At 38.6% G+C, this 19,471-nt stretch overlaps 1 protein-coding gene across 1 annotated transcript; it reads left to right on the top strand.

Annotated features, from left to right (window-relative positions):
- The first annotated feature begins 5,282 nt into the window (after window positions 1-5,282).
- LOC128997041 (E3 ubiquitin-protein ligase Topors-like) lies at window positions 5,283-18,459 on the top strand. Its single transcript, XM_054422621.1, has 8 exons — window positions 5,283-5,388; window positions 6,443-6,668; window positions 7,682-7,872; window positions 8,569-8,805; window positions 9,787-9,910; window positions 10,722-10,919; window positions 12,696-13,149; window positions 18,175-18,459. The coding sequence occupies exons 2-8, from the start codon at window positions 6,450-6,452 to the stop codon at window positions 18,207-18,209; spliced, it is 1,458 nt and encodes a 485-aa protein (XP_054278596.1). The 5' UTR covers window positions 5,283-5,388; window positions 6,443-6,449; the 3' UTR covers window positions 18,210-18,459.
- The last annotated feature ends 1,012 nt before the right edge of the window (window positions 18,460-19,471 follow it).

Below are 19,471 nucleotides of genomic sequence, written 5' to 3'. Positions count from 1 at the left end.
GCTAATAAATATCAAGAATGGTGTGATTATTGAAGCAGAAAATGAGGATGGAGTGCAAAATCTCATGAAGCAAGAGACGTTGAAAGAAGCAGGGTTGAAAGTAGAGCGTCCGGAGAAGAAAAAACCTTTCATCATGATTTATGATGTTAGTGCTAAACTGACGGAAGATGAGGTCAAGGAGGAGATTTTCTCCCGAAACATGGGGGAGAGCCAAATTGTTGAGGCGGATTTCAAGCAGGAGTTTGCGGTAAGACATAGGTATAAGGATTTAAGATCGACAGGGAAAAGGTGTCATGTTGTGGTGGAATGTTCTGTACGGGTGAGGAACTGGCTAAGAAGGAAAGAGCGGATCTTCGTAGAATGGCAAAGTTGTCGGGTGAAAGACTATGTGGATGTTGCTAGGTGTTTTAAGTGTCAGAAGTTTGGACATGTGGCAAAGCACTGTAAGAGTGAAACCCCTGCTTGCTCCCACTGTGCTGGGGAGCACGACTATAAGGACTGCCCCAACAAGGGTAAGAAGGAAAAGGTTAGATGTATAAACTGCGTAAGAGATAAGAAGGAAAATAGCAAGCATGAAGCTGGGTCAAGGAAGTGTCCGGCCTATGAGAAGGCAGTCAGACGGCAAAATGAAAAAATAGATTATGGATTGTAGAATTGGGCAATGGAATCTAGGGGGAGGTAAAGTTGCTACAGATGAAGCACTCAAAAGATGTATAGAAGAAAAATTAGATGTCCTTCTTGTCCAAGAGCCATACGCGGTAGAGAGAAAGGTGAAGATAGCTGGTTGCAGAGTATTTCATGACAGGAGCGGAAGAGAAGACATTTGGAGTGCAGTTATTGTGATGAATGATACCATTGGCGCCATAATGGTTGCTCAGGAAACAAGTGGAACGTGTGTTAGTGTTAGGTTAGAGCAGAATGGAAAGTCAATGCACGTGATCAGTCTTTATTGTAGGCCGTCGGAACCCATTGAAGGTCACTTGGCATGGTTAGCTGATATAATAAGGAAGAAAGGAAATAAAGAAGTTGTTTGCGGAGGGGATTTAAATGCAAAATCGGGACTGTGGCTCAGTGGTTCAACGGATGAGAGAGGGTCGAAGGTGGAAGATGTTGTAATTGCTTGGGATCTGCACGTGGTGAACAAATTTAGTAGATGGACGACTTTTGAGAACACGCAGGGAGGAAAATCGAACATTGACGTGACGATTACGACAAGGGATCTTACAGGAAGAATAGAGGATTGGATGGTTCATGAAGAGACGCTAAGTGATCATAGGCTTATAACAATGAAATTGCGAAGGGATCAAATTAATCGGAGACATGAGAATGAACAGAGACAAGGGTCATACTGCTTAAGGAATGTAAATTGGGCAAGATTTGATGAAGCCTTACAAAGAGGTATACAAGCGATGGATGTTGAAATGGCTACAGCGGAAGTTCACGCGGAAAAGATTACGGAAATGACGTGCAATCTGATGGAGGAGCAGTTTCCAAAAGCGAAAGTAGGAACAAAGAAGGTGTACTGGTGGACAGAGGAGCTAAATGAATTACGAGTGAAGATGAGAAGGAAAAGTAGGATCTGGAATAGGACAGGAAGGGAAGATGATAGGAGAGCGTTTGTTAGGTCAAAAACAGATTACGTTTGGGGAATCAGGAAGCAAAAGAAGAAGATGTGGGAAAAGCTAATTGCGGAGGAAGAGGGCGACCCGTGGGGAAAGGTCTATAAGATTGCTGCAGAGAAGCTGAAAAAGGATACTGTGCTGGTTAGCCTGGAAAAAGAAGACGGCACAATGACGGAGACAGTGCAAGAGACCCTAGAGAGAATGATACAAGGATTGCTGCCAGATGATAGGGAAGAGGAGGATACAGAGGAACAATCAAGAATCAGAAGTAGGATGACTGATGAAAGCACCGGAACAGATGAGGAAGATTTCACTGAAGGAGAGCTAAATGCATGCGTTGCACTGCTGAAGGATAGGAAAGCGCCGGGAATGGATGGAATAAAGAACGAAGTAGTAAAGAGAATGTTTGGAAGGATCAAGGGGACGCTGTTGAACCTGTACAACAAGATGCTGAGAGAAGGCAGGTATCCTGATGTGTGGAAAAAAGGAATCGTCAAAGTTTTTCTAAAGAGCGAGGAAAAGGACCCAAGTAAGGTAAAATCGTACAGGCCAGTAACCCTCTTACCTGTCTTAGGAAAGTTAGGCGAAAGATTAATAGTGAAAAGGATGAAAGAATGGATGGATAGGGAAAATAGGGCAAATCCACTGCAATATGGATTCACGGAAAGTGTTGGAACTGTAGACGCACTTCTGGATATGAGAAGAGAAGTAGAAGAGACAGATGAAAAGTACGTAGTAGGCTTGTTCCTGGATATTTCTGGAGCCTTCGACTCCGCCTGGTGGCCAGAGATTCTGAGAGTTTTGAGGAGATGGAGATGTCCGAACAACATCTACCGATTGGTAAGGGACTACTTCCGAGGTAGAACCGTGACACTAAGAGCTGGCAACGGAGAGGTGAACAAGAACATCACTAAAGGATGCCCCCAAGGGTCTGTGGTGGGCCCTCTGTTGTGGAACATCCTGTTCGATGGGTTTTTGCGGCTGCCTTTCGAGGAAGGTATCTCCGCGAGAGCCTATGCGGATGACGGACTGCTTTTGGTGAAGTCGAACACAAGCCCTGATCTCATGAGGAAGGCATCAAGAGCCTTGGAACTGGTCACTAGGTGGGGGGAAGACAGGAAGATGACTTTTTCGAGGGAAAAGACAGTGATGGTGCTCCTGAAAGGAAGGTTGGTTGAAAGATTCATCCGTGTCGACATGGGAGACGTGACAATTCGGTGTTCAAATGAGACAAAGTACTTAGGAGTCGCAGTAAGAAGTGGATTGAAATTTGCAGGACATTATGAGCAAGTAATCGACAAGACTATGAAGGCATTCGGAAAGTTAAAAGGACTGGCCAAGGCAAACAACGGCATGAGATGCGAGAACTTGAGAAGATTGTACATCGGTGCGCTTGAACCAATGATGCTGTACGGCTGTGAGATGTGGGGCCAACGAATGAGGGGACGAGGTGAGAAGTCTAAGTTGATGAGTCTGCAGAGAAAACTGTTGTTGGGTGTGATCAAGGGCTACAGCACGATATCCCACGAAGCTGTCCGAGTGATTGCCGGGGTCATCCCGCTTGACTTGATGGTTGAAGAAAGGATTAAGAGAAGAAGGGACAAAGAAGAAGGTATCGACATCAAGGATAGCATGAGGATCCGAAGAGAAGAAACACTTGTTGACTGGCAGAGACGGTGGGAGTCTAGCACAAAAGGAAGGGAAACCTTTGCGTTCGTTCCGGATGTGAGGTTCAGGAAATAAAGTCCATTGGGAAACCGATCACTACACGACACAGTTCGTCAGCGGACACGGCAACTTCAAGGCAAAGCTGAAAAGTTTCAACCTCGTCGATGACGATCATTGCACTCATTGCGGAGAGCTGGAGACATCGCAGCACGTACTGATGGAGTGCCCATTCTATGAAGAAGAAAGAAGCGACATGAGGGAATTCCTCCAACAAAAGACATGGGATTGGGTGAAGATCAACTTCTTGAGAACCAAAGAATCTGCGCTGGAGTTTGCCAGAATGTGCCGAAGGATAGGGAAGAAAAAGCATGAATTTGAAAATGCAAGAAGACAGGCTGGAATTTGAAAAGAAAAATGTTAGGAAAGAAAGATAAAATTAAGAAGATTGGAAAGAAAGAAAAAAAAATCCGATGACCCTAGTACAGAGGGTACTAGGTGAGGGGAGAGGTGTTGGTTAGGCACAGAATGTGCCTGGAAGGACATGGATTGAAGCTGACAGCAGGAAGAGGAATCCGAAGATATTTCAGGAAAGCGGCCTGGTGAATAAGTCTCTGACTTAAACCAGGGGTGGTGGAGGGACCGCTGGGCTTCGGCCAAACACCTCTCTCTCTCTCTTGAGCTTGAGAGTGATGGCATTTGTTAGTCCACGGGTAGCCCGAAAAAGGAAGCCCAGCAGCAGCTGGTTGGCTCTTTTACATGGAATCCACATGCTCGTCGAGCCCAAACACATACTTATTGAGCTTTTAACATTGTATATTAACGTGATAGCGTTAAGAAAACTTTGACTATCTCAATATCTCTATTTAAACATAGTGGCACTTGGTCCACTTATGCATATAGCCGTCCAAATATTATTTACCTAATGCAAACGCATATTTAATTTAGCCAAGTGCAGCTATTTAATTCACTTGTTCCCGCTAATTCAATCCCAGACAGCATAGGATATTTTAAAAATATATATTTTTAATTTTTAAAGTATATTTTTAAAATGCATCCTATATCACCCCTAAAAAATATTTTAATGTACTATTATGTTAAAATATTATTAAAAAATTAAAAAAAATATAATTTAAAAATAATATTAAAGTATAAAAAAGTTTTTAAGATAGATATAAAAAATATTTATAAAATATCCTTGTGCTGTCTGGGATGTTAATTATATCAAAGATTTATCATTGTTAGTCAACATTGCTCGGATTTTAGAAGTTCCCTCTATTAAGTAGAATCTTAAGGCCCCCCAAAATAAAATAAAATAAAACCATTAAAACCTTTCAAGGCCCCCCAAAATAAAATAAAATAAAACCATTAAAACCTTTCAACAACTGATCCTCGATCCTCCCTCTTCAGAGTTCAGACTAATCAGAAGGTCGGATATCACAGTGACTACTCGGCGAAGCAGGGGAGCCGGCACAGTTGTTGATTGGCCAAATAAAATCATTGTATTCAGTTAACCTCAGTTCCTCAAAATTATTCCAGCCTAGCTGCTATTGAAAAAAATCACTGAGCTATAATTCTAACTGGAGGTAGCACTGAATGTCAAAGATGCGTGTCGCCAGCCGCCATGTTTGCGTGAGTTGTGAGCACTGTTGTGAGTTATATGAAGCAGCCATGTTATTGGATAAGAAAACTCACTGCTATACCAACCTTGTTATAGAAGCCATGTTATTGCTATGATAAGAAAACTCACTGCTATACCAACCTAACAAAATCAGCGACACGCTTTTGACAGACTTCTGCCATGGCAGTGCTACCTCCAGTTATAATTTTAGCTCAGTGAAAAAAATGATCAGAAATGAAACGTGAAATAAGACAGTGAAACACTGGAAACGAAACTTACGAAACAGAAGTCAGAATTCAGAAACAGTGAAACAGAACCAGACCAGACCAGATTGACCAGAACAGGAACAGAACAGAATGGCGAGTTTGTCAAAGCTCGATTTCTAAGTGCATAAGCTTAACAATATATGGTTAATAGCACATGTTGACGAGTTGAAATAGTATTTACATAAGCCAATCTTTTGAATTAATGCTGCTTTAGGTAAATTGTTGTTTCCTTACATAATTGTATTTTACATTTATTTCATTTAAGTTAGGCCTGGGCTATTCTTATTTTTTAGATGTTGTGTCATCAAGGGACATTTAATTTCCTAAGGCTGGTAAGTAAGTAAGTAGGCCTACCTATGTGTTACGATGCATCAGCTCAATCTTTTAGTTTTGTTTTTAAAGTGTTTAAACAGTTAATTTTTCACCACAGTTTTCAAATGTTAATTAGGGCCTAGGCTAACTTAATGTTAGCTTACATGCTCCAACCTAAGTTAGGCCTAACTTAGGCTAGGTCAATACACCATGAAATTCCCAAGGGTAATTACAGGCTCCAACCTAGGTTAGGTATGTCAAAAGATTGGATGCAAGGTTACAAACAAGACAGTTAGCTAGGTGTTTAGTGTTTGACTCTTGCTTGCAAGTTAACTTACCTACTTTCTGTTATGTTTTCAAACATTCAAAATTTATTTTGTTTTATATGACGATATTGATATCGGATTAAGCCTTTGTGAGATTTGATATGTGAAATTTGAGACCTATATAATCAACCATAATCTTGAATCACTAGGGGGCTAGTGGGGATTCAGGATTTTGGGTGGATAGACATCCAACGTAGTTAAGCTTAAGGCCTAATCATAGGGAGAAAAGGGTAATTTTACAGGTAATATAACTTATGTTAATGGGTAACCAGCCAGGAGGAATGGAACTTTATACAAACACATAGACCTATGTTAGGCCTATGTATTGAGCATGAACTCATTTTAGGCATGTGGAGAGGGCAGGTCGGGGCTTATGCTCATTCATGGCTGCATTAAGTGTTTTGAAGTTTGAACAAAAGTTAAATATGATTACAATAACTCACTTCTAGCCTAAAACTCAAACCCAACCCCATTACTATAATTTCCATATTATATTTAAGGAGTAACCATACCCCTACACTTACTTTACTTCCCTTATTCTTTGTTCATGAGGGGCCACATTGTAGTAACTTATACAATGTGAAGTTCAAAACAGTGTAGGCCTTAAACTTACAATGACTAACCTTGCAGGAAAAGCATGAGTCTGGATGAAAGCCGCGCTGTTCGCTCTAATGTGGCCGAGTCGATGAAAGAAGAAGTTCCAGTTGTCAATAACAATGACGACGCAAGTTCATCTCCCGGACGATCTTCACCTGATGCTAACTGTCCCATATGTCTCGGCAAACTTGAAAACAAATCCTTCACTGACAGCTGTCTACATCAGTTTTGTTTCAAATGTCTGTTGGAGTGGTCTAAAGTAAGTAGTAAACTACACACATACATCGATTATACTTCTACTAGATTAAGGTTTCATGCCTGGGTTTTTTAAACAGTTAGCAGCAAACTTAATTTAAAACATCAATATTCTTACTTTTTACTTAATCATTATCTTGGTTACCCATGTAGGCTAGGGTACGGTTTCTTAACCGTAAGATTTTTCAATCGATATTCTATGCTAATATCGATTGAAACTATCAAATTGAAAATATTGATAAGTAAATAATCTACCTTATTTTTAACTAAGTAAATAAAATGAAAATGACATGTACCGGTACCCTAACTTAACCAAACTTGCAGACAATGAAAAAATCGAATGAAGGTTTACTAATCAAATCGATAGAGGCCTAGTTTTAACATAGCCCAGTTAAGAAACTGTACCCCCCATGAAACTGTACCCCCATGTACGTCTTTTTGCAATTAATAGTGAATCTTTTTGTCGTTTTATTTCTTTGTGCACATTTTGAAGAATAGGCTAATTAAAATTTCCGTATTCGTTTTTAACCTTTTGTGTTGGAACCAGCCTTTAACATAGCCTACTTTTAAAAAAAAGATTTTGTTCAAATCTAGGCCTATTATTTACTTTGTCACCGGGTAGGCCTACCACGAAAACCTTTTGGAAAGCTATTTAAACTCTTGTTGAATTTCTATGAATCTAACTTAGGCCTATATAACATTAACTTTGATCAATTAGATATATCAAATTAAATTTATGTCAGATGTCAAGGTTAAACGTTTTTATTTCAAATTTCGCTAGATTGCTCCAAGTAGTTTTTTTATGGTTCAAGACTGATCTTAGCTGTCCTTAATAATTGGGGACTTAGGCCTAATACGACTCTTATTAAAAAATGCTAGGTAGTCTTAGTAAAGCTACACAAGGCATCTCACTCCATTCTACCCTCATCCATCCCTCGTAATTGACACTATTATATATGCGTCCCCATTTTAATTGCCAATAATAAGTAGAAAATATTTATTGACTCCTTGTTTTAGGTAAAAGCGGAATGTCCTCTTTGCAAGCAGAGTTTCAAATCAATTATTCACAATGTGCGCTCAATCGAAGACTATGAGCAGTACTACCTCAGCACAACGTCTACTGAAGGAACTCTCTTTGTCTCGCGGGAAATATTCGCGCGGCTGGAGAGCCCTGACGTTAACAGGGTACCTCCTAATGTCAGATTCAGGTATGTAACTAAAAAATCTAATAGTTTATCAACATTACATGATGCACCTAGGGCTGTATAATATTTATTTATTTGTAAATGTCTATTTAATAATAATCAGCCTACCAATCAGTAAAATAAAAAATCATAAGTTTTACTAGGGTCCATAAAAAAGTCAATGATTTCAACTGTTGGTATCTAGAGAATTACATATTTAATTTAAGTCATTCTAAATTATATACTGTTTTATCAGAACAGGAAAACCCCCATATATTATAATATATCTAGATATTAGGCTATCATTCTGTTCATCCTTTGAAATTATACGCAACGATGATAAAGTGGTAACTTACGCCTAAAAAGTTATATAGCCTAGGTATTTATATACACCTAATGAAAAAACAAAAAACATTGTTTATCCTCTGACAATTAAGTAAAATAAATATTCTATTTTTGTTTTTTGTATACATTTTTATTATTTAAGGTACAGAAAAAATTACTATTTAAAATAATAGTTGTTAAGCGCAGCAACGCGCGCCAGGTAACTGCTAGTTACCTATAAATTTAAAAAATGTATGTGTCAAATAAATTTTATCGGTAAAATAATTAATCCAGTTATTTTGTTAAATATTGTATACATACCTATTTGTTAATACTTCGTAATGGTAATTTTGCTAAATTCGATTGCTTTGATGATAATATTGGCAATGTTTTCAGAACAACTGCGGTTTCGTCGTACTTGGACTACTTTGTTAGATTGGAGGAAGCTATTTCCCATCGTGTTCTTCCTCCTGGGCCCTCAGGACCATCTATTAGCAGTGGACCGATATGGCAGCGCCGTCGCCAACGTGGGACCAGCGACTTCCGCCGCAACATCTACCAGCTGGGCATGTGGGTTCAACGAACTTCCGACGTCACTGGTCGGGTGAGAGAGTGCTCTCCTGAGTTCTACAGGTTAGAATCTTCTTACTTTTGTGTGTGTGTGTCAAGTAGGCCTTGTTCTACTACAGTAAACCTCTTAATGATTAACTGAAATAAAGGGGGTATCGGCATTTCAGATACCTAATCTTTTCAGTTAATCAATGGTAGGAATTTAAAGGCTGGCTATGTTTAATTTGTGAAATATACAGTTCAGTAGTTTTTCACTACACCAGTAGTTTTTATGAACCAGTAGTTTTTTCATGTCATTATAATTGCTATGATCTTAAAATCTATGCCTTGTAATGGTCAAATTGTGTTAGGGGTATTATTTATATTTATATTCACAAACGGTTCGAGCACGTCACGTGACCCCAACAATGATCGGCGAAAAAACATGTCCACTTGTCCAGTGATTTGTTCGGGACTTGGCCGCCGCCACCTTGGAGCGCTGACGTAGCGGTGGTGGGGAGTAGACGAGACCGCCGGACAGTGGACAATTCTTGGGTCAGTCGACGGCGAGCGTATGTTCGCTAAATACTCTCTCTCGAGACCATACGGGGGACCTGCGGACAGCCTGCGAGCTTATGTCGTGGATGCGATTCGCAACGAGCGAAATAAAAATAATAATTATTTATTTTACGTGCTGAACAGCTTTAATCCCAAGTAGTTTTAAAATGCATTTTGGAACAATCTATCTTATATTAACTACATACACTATGTGGACTAGTAGCACTAGAAACTTAAATATGGGTGAGATCCTTTGAGTCATAATTCAATCCTGCAGCAGCCACATGAACAACACTCTGAAGTCGGTGCCATTGGGTTTACTCATAACCCAACAGACTTGATTATTCCTAAAATATCCGCATCGAAGTATCATGACACTGTTATTTCTTATACTTTAATCACCAGTTTCATGAATTAGCTCAAATATTTTTAGTTTTCAAAACATTGGATTTTCGTATGTTTATCAGTCTTATCATGAAAGTGTTTTTGACCTTTAATAATTTTTAGGTCAAACCCAGCACAAGTGCATCGGTTAGTTCCCTGGCTCAACAGAGAACTGAATGTTTTGTTGTATGAGAACAGTCCGCACATCCAGCACGTGATGAGTCGCATTCTGGAGCTTATTACTCAGGTATGCTAAATAATAGTAGATTGTCTGTTTAGGCAACTGTAGTACATTAGGTTGTAGTCGGACTTATAAAGTGTAACTTTAACGATGTAAAACAATTGACTTAAAAGAAAGTAATGAACGGTGAAAGTAAATTGAAAAAAGAAAAAAAACACATCGTAGGTGTATGAATTAACTGCCGAAAAACACTAGAGACCATTTAGGACCTGGGTGTAAACTAGCTGAATGACTTTTAAAAAAGTTGTGAAAAAGAATTATTTTGCTGACTCAAGGCGACTGACTTCATCCACTAGTATCCCTCCTCATACAGTTCCTCTTTCTTTAACATCAGCCATCACACTCCTCTCTTCTTTCCCACATCCCACTTAAATTAATCTATTCACATTCTGGGATTTTCTCTGTCCTCTTTCCTTCTATCAAAATTAATTGTCATGTCCTAAGAATCCTCCCTTCTAATTTTTTTTTCAAAATTCCAGACCATCTTTGTTATGTATTTTCTCCTGTCTCCCTTGTCTTCAACTACTTCTCTTCTAATCTCTTGTACTCAAAACTATATCCCCACCAAGGTCTCTTTATAGCTCTTAAAAGTCTCATTCCTTCAACTAGTAATCTCCTTCATTCTTTTTGTTATATATTCCATACTTTAAATCCACCTAGTAGTTTTTCAATGTACTTACAGTTTTGTTCACAAATAATTGTAAATTGTTTGTCAATGTATTGCGCGAAAATCTTACCAATACTGTTTGATTTGATTGACCTGCTCGGATTTTGTTTCGGTTGTAACATTTCACTTGTAAACTGATTTGTGTTTCAGGTGCCCATCCGCAGTCCTGGGTTCGCAGCAGTGATGGCACCCTACATTGGGCGCAACACTGAACACTTCATTCACGAGTTCCACAGCTTCGCTATCTCACCCTTTGACATAATCGGTTATGACAGACATGCCAACTACGTAGGCCGCAGCCAGATCAGTGATTACCATTCATCACATGATAGTGACAGTGACGTCCAGGTATGTAGCCTAGGGTAGAATTTTGACGGGATTCAAAGAGTAAGAGGGTTAAAAGAAATTTACGCCAATAGAGTAAGTTGTAATATGATTGTTACTTTGCATTCAGGTGCCAAATAAACAAAACTGGACAAATAGTTTTCTTTTTTGTGGTAATTGTTAGTTTAAAAAGTGAAAGATAGCTATTGGTTTCTTTCTGACTAGAGGTTACATCTCTGACTTAGGTGTAAGTTTCAGTCATACAATTTAAAAAAAATCTTGTCTCTGATATATACTTTGGGTAGCTTTATTTGGAATCTACTACCGGTATGGTGTATGTAAAGCTCAAACTCCAAATGCCGGCAATGACCGAAGATTTTACCGAATTTTTTACTTCGCGATGTGGACAGTGTGAAATACCCACGTCACGGAGTGAGCATTTTATCTGGACATTGGCCGAAGCGAAATGCCCAGACCGCGTTCTGGGTAAACTAATTTACTCAAATTGAAGTCAAAACGATCATCAGCAATTGAGCAAATGCAAAATACCCACAACACGATGTAAGCAAAAGTAATTGCCCACGTCGGGTTGTGGGTATTTCTAGTTTGCGCAAATGCCGAATAGCCTGTATAAACTACCGCTTACACTAAAATCTACATGAAATCCACAATCACGAGGTAAAATAAAATTTTATTTAGGTATGTTTGAAATTATATTTATTTAATATACGAGTATAAATAACATTTGAGAAAAATACAGGTAAACAGCAAATTACCGAATAGGAAAAATTGTTAAAAGGCCCATAACAAATACACAGACATTAAAATAAGGTTTTTTTCTGCCATAAGGACGACCTTAAATCTGTGACCATTGTACAGTTCTTGTTACATTTGTATTTTACTTTTTGGCTCAGGATGTGCTGCAGTGGCATATAGAAATGAATTTTATGTATAACTTAATACATTTTCATGATTTACCTAAAGAGTTCCTCTTGCAACATCTGACAAAACCTTGCTTGGATCCGGATGACATCATTGTTTCTTTGCATTAGTTTAGTTGCTCATCCTTGGTGCAAATAAATTTATTTGGTGTCACCTGGAATCGGTTTCTTGAGAACTATTTTTCCAGAAATGAACTTCATATTTTATAGCCTACCAAGAGTGTAGTCATTGTTATTATTTACAAACTCTGCCAGTGGTCCCCAGTCAACATTAGGAATATTGACCATCACGTTGTCCCCAGCTGAAACTGGCTTTAATTTTCTTTCTGGGTTCCTCAACATTTTTTGTGCTGGACTTTTAAGGAAGTTAAAGTTTTCCCGTGTTTTATCAATAGATTTTCTTGAACAAAAAGAACACAAAGGTAGGTTAATGTCCTGTGAGAACGAAAATTCGGCTTTTGCTCAAACTAGAAACCTTACATTGGCAATTACTTTTGCTCATGACCGGGTATTTTACTTCGGATAAAATGTTCTCAATGTCCGAATAAAATGCTCACACTGCGACGTGTGTATTTCACATTGTCCGAATTCAGAGTTTGAGTGTAACATATCCAATAGAAAAATAATTGCAACAACAACAGGATGAGCCTTAGTTGACAGCCAGTTCTTAGTGACATGGTAAAAATTAGGCCTTTAAATATTATGCTTCATCAATCTGTTACTACTTATAGTCTATGTTTAATTTACTTAACCATATGCCGTTAATCCCTCACCAAGCTTTTAAACAAAAGAATTAAAGTAATACGCTATTAGTTGCAGTAGCCTAAGTAGTGAATAATTCCTGGTATTTTTTCATTAGGTGTTGGAGGAAGGAATACATGCTCCATCTCCCCTGATTCAACTCGTAGACACGGACAGTGATGATTGTATTGTGTTGGATACACCAGTGAGACCCCAACCTGATGTGATCACTCTAGACTCAGACGGTGACGATGTCGTACAGATAAACATCGAAACTCACCAGCCAAGTCAGTCGACAAGCGGTCAGACATCAACTGCTTCTACGAGTCAGCAGAGACCTTCTACATCGCGTAGGCCTCGCCTTAAGCGTAACTGGCTCACTGTCAACAACATACAAGTACCTTCCACGTCTACTAGCGACATCAAGGGTTGCGAGATTTCCATCAGCATCGCTCATTCCAGCCGCTCTCTCAGCCCAACAGTTTCGGAAGATTCTTCATCTTCATACTCACCTGTTAGGAGGAGACCGTCCAAGCCCAAGAAGAAAGCTCCGAAGAAGAAAAGTCGCAAAGGTAAACCGGTAGAAGTGCCAACTTGCTTGAGGGTTGTAAGCGAGAGTGAGCCAGAAAGCTTGCCCCGTCCGGTGACCAGGCGTAAAGAAGTGCCAACATTGAAAGTTGAAAGCGAAAGCGAGCCAGAAAGCTTACCCCGTCCTGTGACCAGACGAAAAGAAGTGTCAACATTAAAAGTTGTAAGCGAGAGTGAGCCGGAAAGCTCACCTGGTCCAGTGACTAGGCGTAAAGAAGTACCAACATTAAGGGTCATAAGCGAAAGCGAGCCCGAAAGCTCGCCTGGTCCGGTGACCAGACGTAAACCTTCAGTGGCAATTGTAAGTACTTCTTCTGAAAACGGCAGTGAAAGAACTAGCAAAGCAGATGTAAAACAAGCTAGCTTCAAACGGAGAGAACGTAAGCAATTACATTCTCCGATAAGCAGTGACAGTTTACAACAAGCTAGCTTCAAACGGAGAGAACGTAAGCAATTACATTCTCCGATAAGCAGTGACAGTTTACAACAAGCTAGCTTCAAACGGAGAGAACGTAAGCAATTACATTCTCCGATAAGCAGTGACAGTTTACAACAAGCTAGCTTCAAACGGAGAGAACGTAAGCAATTACATTCTCCGATAAGCAGCGACAGTGATGATGACAGATTGTATATGGACACAGATACGGATTTGAGCTCAGATGTAGAGTACAAGCCACGTTTAAAGAGTGTTGTTGTTAAATCTATTGTAAAACCCGAGCCCCGAACAGTTTCCCCCGATTTCGCACCTCCCTATGGATCAGAGATCCGCGATTATGAATCTTTATCCTCACGTTTCTCCGACCTCCCTAGTTGCTCCCGGAGCCGGTCAAACTCGTACAGGTCCATTCACAGCCATCGTAGCCGACACTCATCCACTTCCTCACCTGAGAGATATAAACGATGCAAATACTCAAAAAAAAGATCAAAGTGCGATAAGTAATTTGTAAATAAATGGCACATCGCTTCAGTGTCCTAGACTTTGTACATTATATGCGTGAAAATTGGTAAAAAAACATTCCAATATAGTTCAAACACATGACATAGTGACTTAAAATCTTGTACACAGTTATTATTTATATTTACAACACTGTTAGGTTACATATATGACAATGCTGTTTGCCGAAATTGCTTGTACAATTTTATTTATAAGATAATAGCTAATATTCTTGATACAGTAGACCCCCTCTTAACTGACCCTAACGGGACTGGACCTATGTTGGATAGCTCAAAAGGTCGTTTAAACAGGCAAAAGTGGGCACCATGTCTTTTTTCCCACCTATCGAACCATCCAACCATCCGTTACTGGCAGTGAAACTGCTGCAATTTTTAATCTTAGAATGAAGCATGGTTGCATTTTCCTTTAAAATTCAGCCACTTAATGGGGCTTTTGTAAACGAACGTAGACGATGCACTCTTGCGTAAACCACAACTACAGTGCATCATCTACGAGATCATTTGTTAGTTAATGAACACCGTGTCGCCAACGCTGTCAGATTTGATCTGAGTACAAAAATCTTATAAAGATTTCCCGTTACGGCGCCAGTCTTTGACGGTTGTTCAACACCCAGTTCGTCCCTAATTTGTTTCATGAGTGCACCTTTGTCAAAACGGTCCAATGCGCTTAACAACGAACCGTTTTTGTTTCACCGATGTAATTTTGATGTTTGGAATTGTATATACAGTAGAACTGTATATATGTTTAAAAAAATACACTTTATGTTTTAACACCTTTTTATTTTTACAGAGTTAACTTAAGTACGGTTCAATTAAATAAAATAAATGCCTAAACACACATTTCAACACACTTTACTGTTATTATAACTTTGCTGCACAGATAACAAATAGACTAGATGTACTCATGCTACGAACAATTATGAAAAACCTGCAATAAGCAATATTTCTTAGGATTAATGTAAAATAACGTATTCTTATTAATACCCTGTAGAGTTTAGTGTAGCCCTATTGTTCTCAAAGCTGAGCAAATATTCAGAGATTTGTAGAAAGTGACGGTTAAACCGAACTCTCAAAACAATCTTTATTATTTATGAGCGAGGGTGAATAATCCGATTATTAGTTATTGCGAGGTCAGTTGGGGTCTACTGTATAAGTGATCTTAACAGAAAAAAATAACATGTTCTAGAGTTGTAGCATTTTGATATATTTATTTCTTAGAATTTTCTTGTTCTTAAGAGTTTTAATTAATAGTTTAAATTTATTTGGAGTTGCCTTGTTAATCTAAACTATACAAATATCATGGGTTGTTGGGTTAACAGGCTTATCAGAATGTAAAAGAGTTCATACTGGCATTATATCATAACAGTTTACACTTTACACTGTGGACATTTCATTGTCGCTGACAGCATTTTTAAGAAAAATGGATTGAGTTTGGGAAAAATACATAACTCAAACTTCCCTAATTAAATTGTCAGTGATAGTGAAATGTTGAGCCTACCTCTCAACGTAATCCTTGTAACAAGGCTCTTGCGTTCTTTGTTGTATCATATAAATGTTCATTATAAGAGATTGATTTGTTCCCAAGATAGGTGCCTTAAAACCTTTGATTCCCATGTGTAGGAACTTGACACAATTTTCCCAAACTCCTTCTCGGTTTCAAAGTTTGGTACTTGTTTAGTCACTTGACGAAATATCAGTTCTGTGACCAGTATCCACAACAGGCCCCTGGAAACCCAAAGAAACCCATAATATGTTAAAAGGTAGACTTAAGCCCTCAAAGTAATAGCATTAAGTTGCGTCTGAGTTATGGGACATAGTACTGTAATTTTCCTCAGTTTAGATGTATGACAAATAAATAAGGTTACCTTTGCCTGACTAAGATAAAAGAATACTCAAGTCTTGGCAATTAGCATCACCTCATTTTACTGGTCTAATGTATGAATCATCATGAAAGATATGATTAAAGCTGTTAGTAAAATGCAAGATGCATGATAAAAACTGCAAGTAAGTAAATAAACTGGTTTTTTAAACTTACTGCCCATCACTATATTCTGACTTGTCTGTACAGTGGTGTAAAGACAGTGTCAATACGGTGTAAGGCGGCTTATAGACGGAAAAGTAGGGATGGCAATTATCAGCCAGTTGTGCTTACTACATAATTACCAAGGAAAGTATCCCTATAAACAAGGTAAGTATGTGATAAGTGCAACTGCCAAGTACTTGCAGGAAATTGCCGTCTCTACTTTCAGTGCCGGATTTTGGGTACTTGTGGCGCAAGGGCAAAATAACCTGTGCGGCCCCCGCATCTTGGAACTTCCCCGCGATCAAGGCGAAATCGTGAACATCTCCACTCCAAGGAGATCATCACGTGCCATTGCCGTAAAATAGTAAACATCTCCCGCTATCACCGAGACATCATTTATCACCTGCAATGGCAGTAAAATAGTAAACATCTCCCGCTATCACCGAGACATCATTTATCACCTGCAATGGCAGTAAAATAGTAAACATCTCCCGCTATCACCGAGACATCATTTATCACCTGCAATGGCAGTAAAATAGTAAACATCTCCCGCTATCACCGAGACATCATTTATCACCTGCAATGGCAGTAAAATAGTAAACATCTCCCGCTATCATGGGGACATCATTCATAACCTGCGATAGCAGTAAAATAGTAAACATCTCCCGCTATCATGGGGACATTGTTCATCACTTGCGATGGTTGTAAATAGTAAACATCTCCCGCTATCATGGGGACATCGTTCATCACCTGCAATGGCAGTAAAATAGTAAACATCTCCCGCTATCACCGAGACATCATTTATCACCTGCAATGGCAGTAAAATAGTAAACATCTCCCGCTATCACCGAGACATCATTTATCACCTGCGATAGCAGTAAAATAGTAAACATCTCCCGCTATCATGGGGACATTGTTCATCACTTGCGATGGTTGTAAATAGTAAACATCTCCCGCTATCATGGGGACATTGTTCATCACCTGCGATGGCAGTAAAATAGTAAACATCTCCCGCTATCATGGGGACATCGCTCATCACCTGCGATGGCAGTAAAATAGTAAACATCTCCCGCTATCATGGGGACATTGTTCATCACTTGCGATGGTTGTAAATAGTAAACATCTCCCGCTATCATGGGGACATTGTTCATCACTTGCGATGGTTGTAAATAGTAAACATCTCCCGCTATCATGGGGACATTGTTCATCACTTGCGATGGTTGTAAATAGTAAACATCTCTCGCTATCACGTAGACAACATTCATCACCTGCGATGGCAGTAAAATAGTAAACATCTCCCGCTATCACGGGGACATCGTTATCCCCACCGATTTAAGAAAAAATTAAATTTTTCTTTTTAAAACAAGTTGTTTACAAAACGCTGCGGCCCTAGTGGTAAATCTGGCACTGTCTACTTTCCCCGTTTATAAGCAGCCTAAGCCACGGGTAAGCCAGTAGTGGCTACAGTACTAGATTTCACTCTGTTGTAGAATTTCTTCTATATTTCACTGATAATAGAATTTATCCCAATCTCCATTCCATTTGGCAAGTATTCTTGAACCAGCAATTTGGTTTATAAACCCAAGAAGCTTTCACTGTACAACCAATCTCAGTTGTAAGATGATAACTAAATCTTAAGCTGTAATAATTACCGTATTTTATTATGTACCAAATTAAAAAAAAAACTGATGATCCAACAATTGGGATTGTAAACATTTTGCATCTTACCCTCGATTGCTTTAAGACATGTAATTATTTATTTGTAGACTTCTTTGTTTGTCTTGACAATTCTTTTAGATCAAGCTCGTTACTACCTATTTTGTTGAGTGTGGTTTGAAAATTTTATACATTAATTAATAATTTGTATTTGTAGTTTTGAAGCGTTTTTAACTTTCAGGGGTTTTCCTTTAGATATAAAAATTCAATTGTTCATTTCTTAAGGAATGATTTGTAGTGTCTTAAGAATGTTTAAACTTTAAAAACACTTGATGTGCAATAATTTTTACAACATTTTTCTGGGTTTTCTTTTTAGGCTGGAATACGTCCGTGCAAGTCACTGTTGATTGAAATTTGTTTTGATGCAACATTTCCTACCTCATATCTAATGAACTGAACTGCCTTATTTCTTTTAGAAAATTCAAATGGTTTGTATGTGTTAGGCCTATTATAGGTTTTTGATTTAAAATAGAATTGTCTACATAATATGTTAAATTTCGGCTGAATTGACATAATAACTATCCATAGTAACATGTTATTGTAATTATACTGTGTATAAACTTTGTTATTTGTTTAGAAAAATAAATTTACTTGCATTTTGCACCCGAGTTATAAATTTCCTGAAATACATCTTGTCTTACATTAAGCCTACTCAAAGAAATGTATGATTGAAAGGGAAATGAGTTTTCAAAATTGTAAAAGTATGTATTATTTATTGTGACTTAACCTAAGACTTGGTACAAGATTTGATGGTCCATTCACAGCCATCGTAGCCGACACTCATCCACTTCCTCACCTGAGAGATATAAACGATGCAAATACTCAAAAAAAAGATCAAAGTGAGATAAGTAATTTGTAAATAAATGGCACATCGCTTCAGTGTCCTAGACTTTGTACATTATATGCGTGAAAATTGGTAAAAAAACATTCCAATATAGTTCAAACACATTACATAGTGACTTAAAATCTTGTACACAGTTATTATTTATATTTAAAACACTGTTAGGTTACATATATGACAATGCTGTTTGCCGAAATTGCTTGTACAATTTTATTTATAAGATAATAGCTAATATTCTTGATACAGTAGACCCCCTCTTAACTGACCCTAACGGGACTGGACCTATGTTGGATAGCTCAAAAGGTCGTTTAAACAGGCAAAAGTGGGCGCCATGTCTTTTTTCCCACCTATCGAACCATCCAACCATCCGTTACTGGCAGTGAAACTGCTGCAATTTTCAATCTTAGAATGAAGCATGGTTGCATTTTCCTTTAAAATTCAGCCACTTAATGGGGCTTTTTCCTTTACGCCTCTCTTGCGTAAACCACAACTACAGTGCATCATCTACGAGATCATTTATTAGTTAATGAACACCGTGTCGCCAACGCTGTCAGATTTGATCTGAGTACAAAAATCTTATAAAGATTTCCCGTTACGGGGCCAGTCTTTGACGGTTGTTCAACACCCAGTTCGTCCCTAGTTTGTTTCATGAGTGCACCTTTGTCAAAACGGTCCAATGCGCTTAACAACAAACCGTTTTTGTTTCACCGATGTAATTTTGATGTTTGGAATTGTATGTACAGCAGAACTGTATATATGTTTAAAGAAATAC

Source organism: Macrosteles quadrilineatus, unplaced genomic scaffold (genome assembly GCF_028750875.1).
Source record: "Macrosteles quadrilineatus isolate MER2022 unplaced genomic scaffold, UCM_ALF_1.0 Scaffold_6__1_contigs__length_79288215, whole genome shotgun sequence".
NCBI lineage: Eukaryota > Metazoa > Arthropoda > Insecta > Hemiptera > Cicadellidae > Macrosteles > Macrosteles quadrilineatus.
This window is presented reverse-complemented; position numbering and strand designations above follow the sequence as displayed.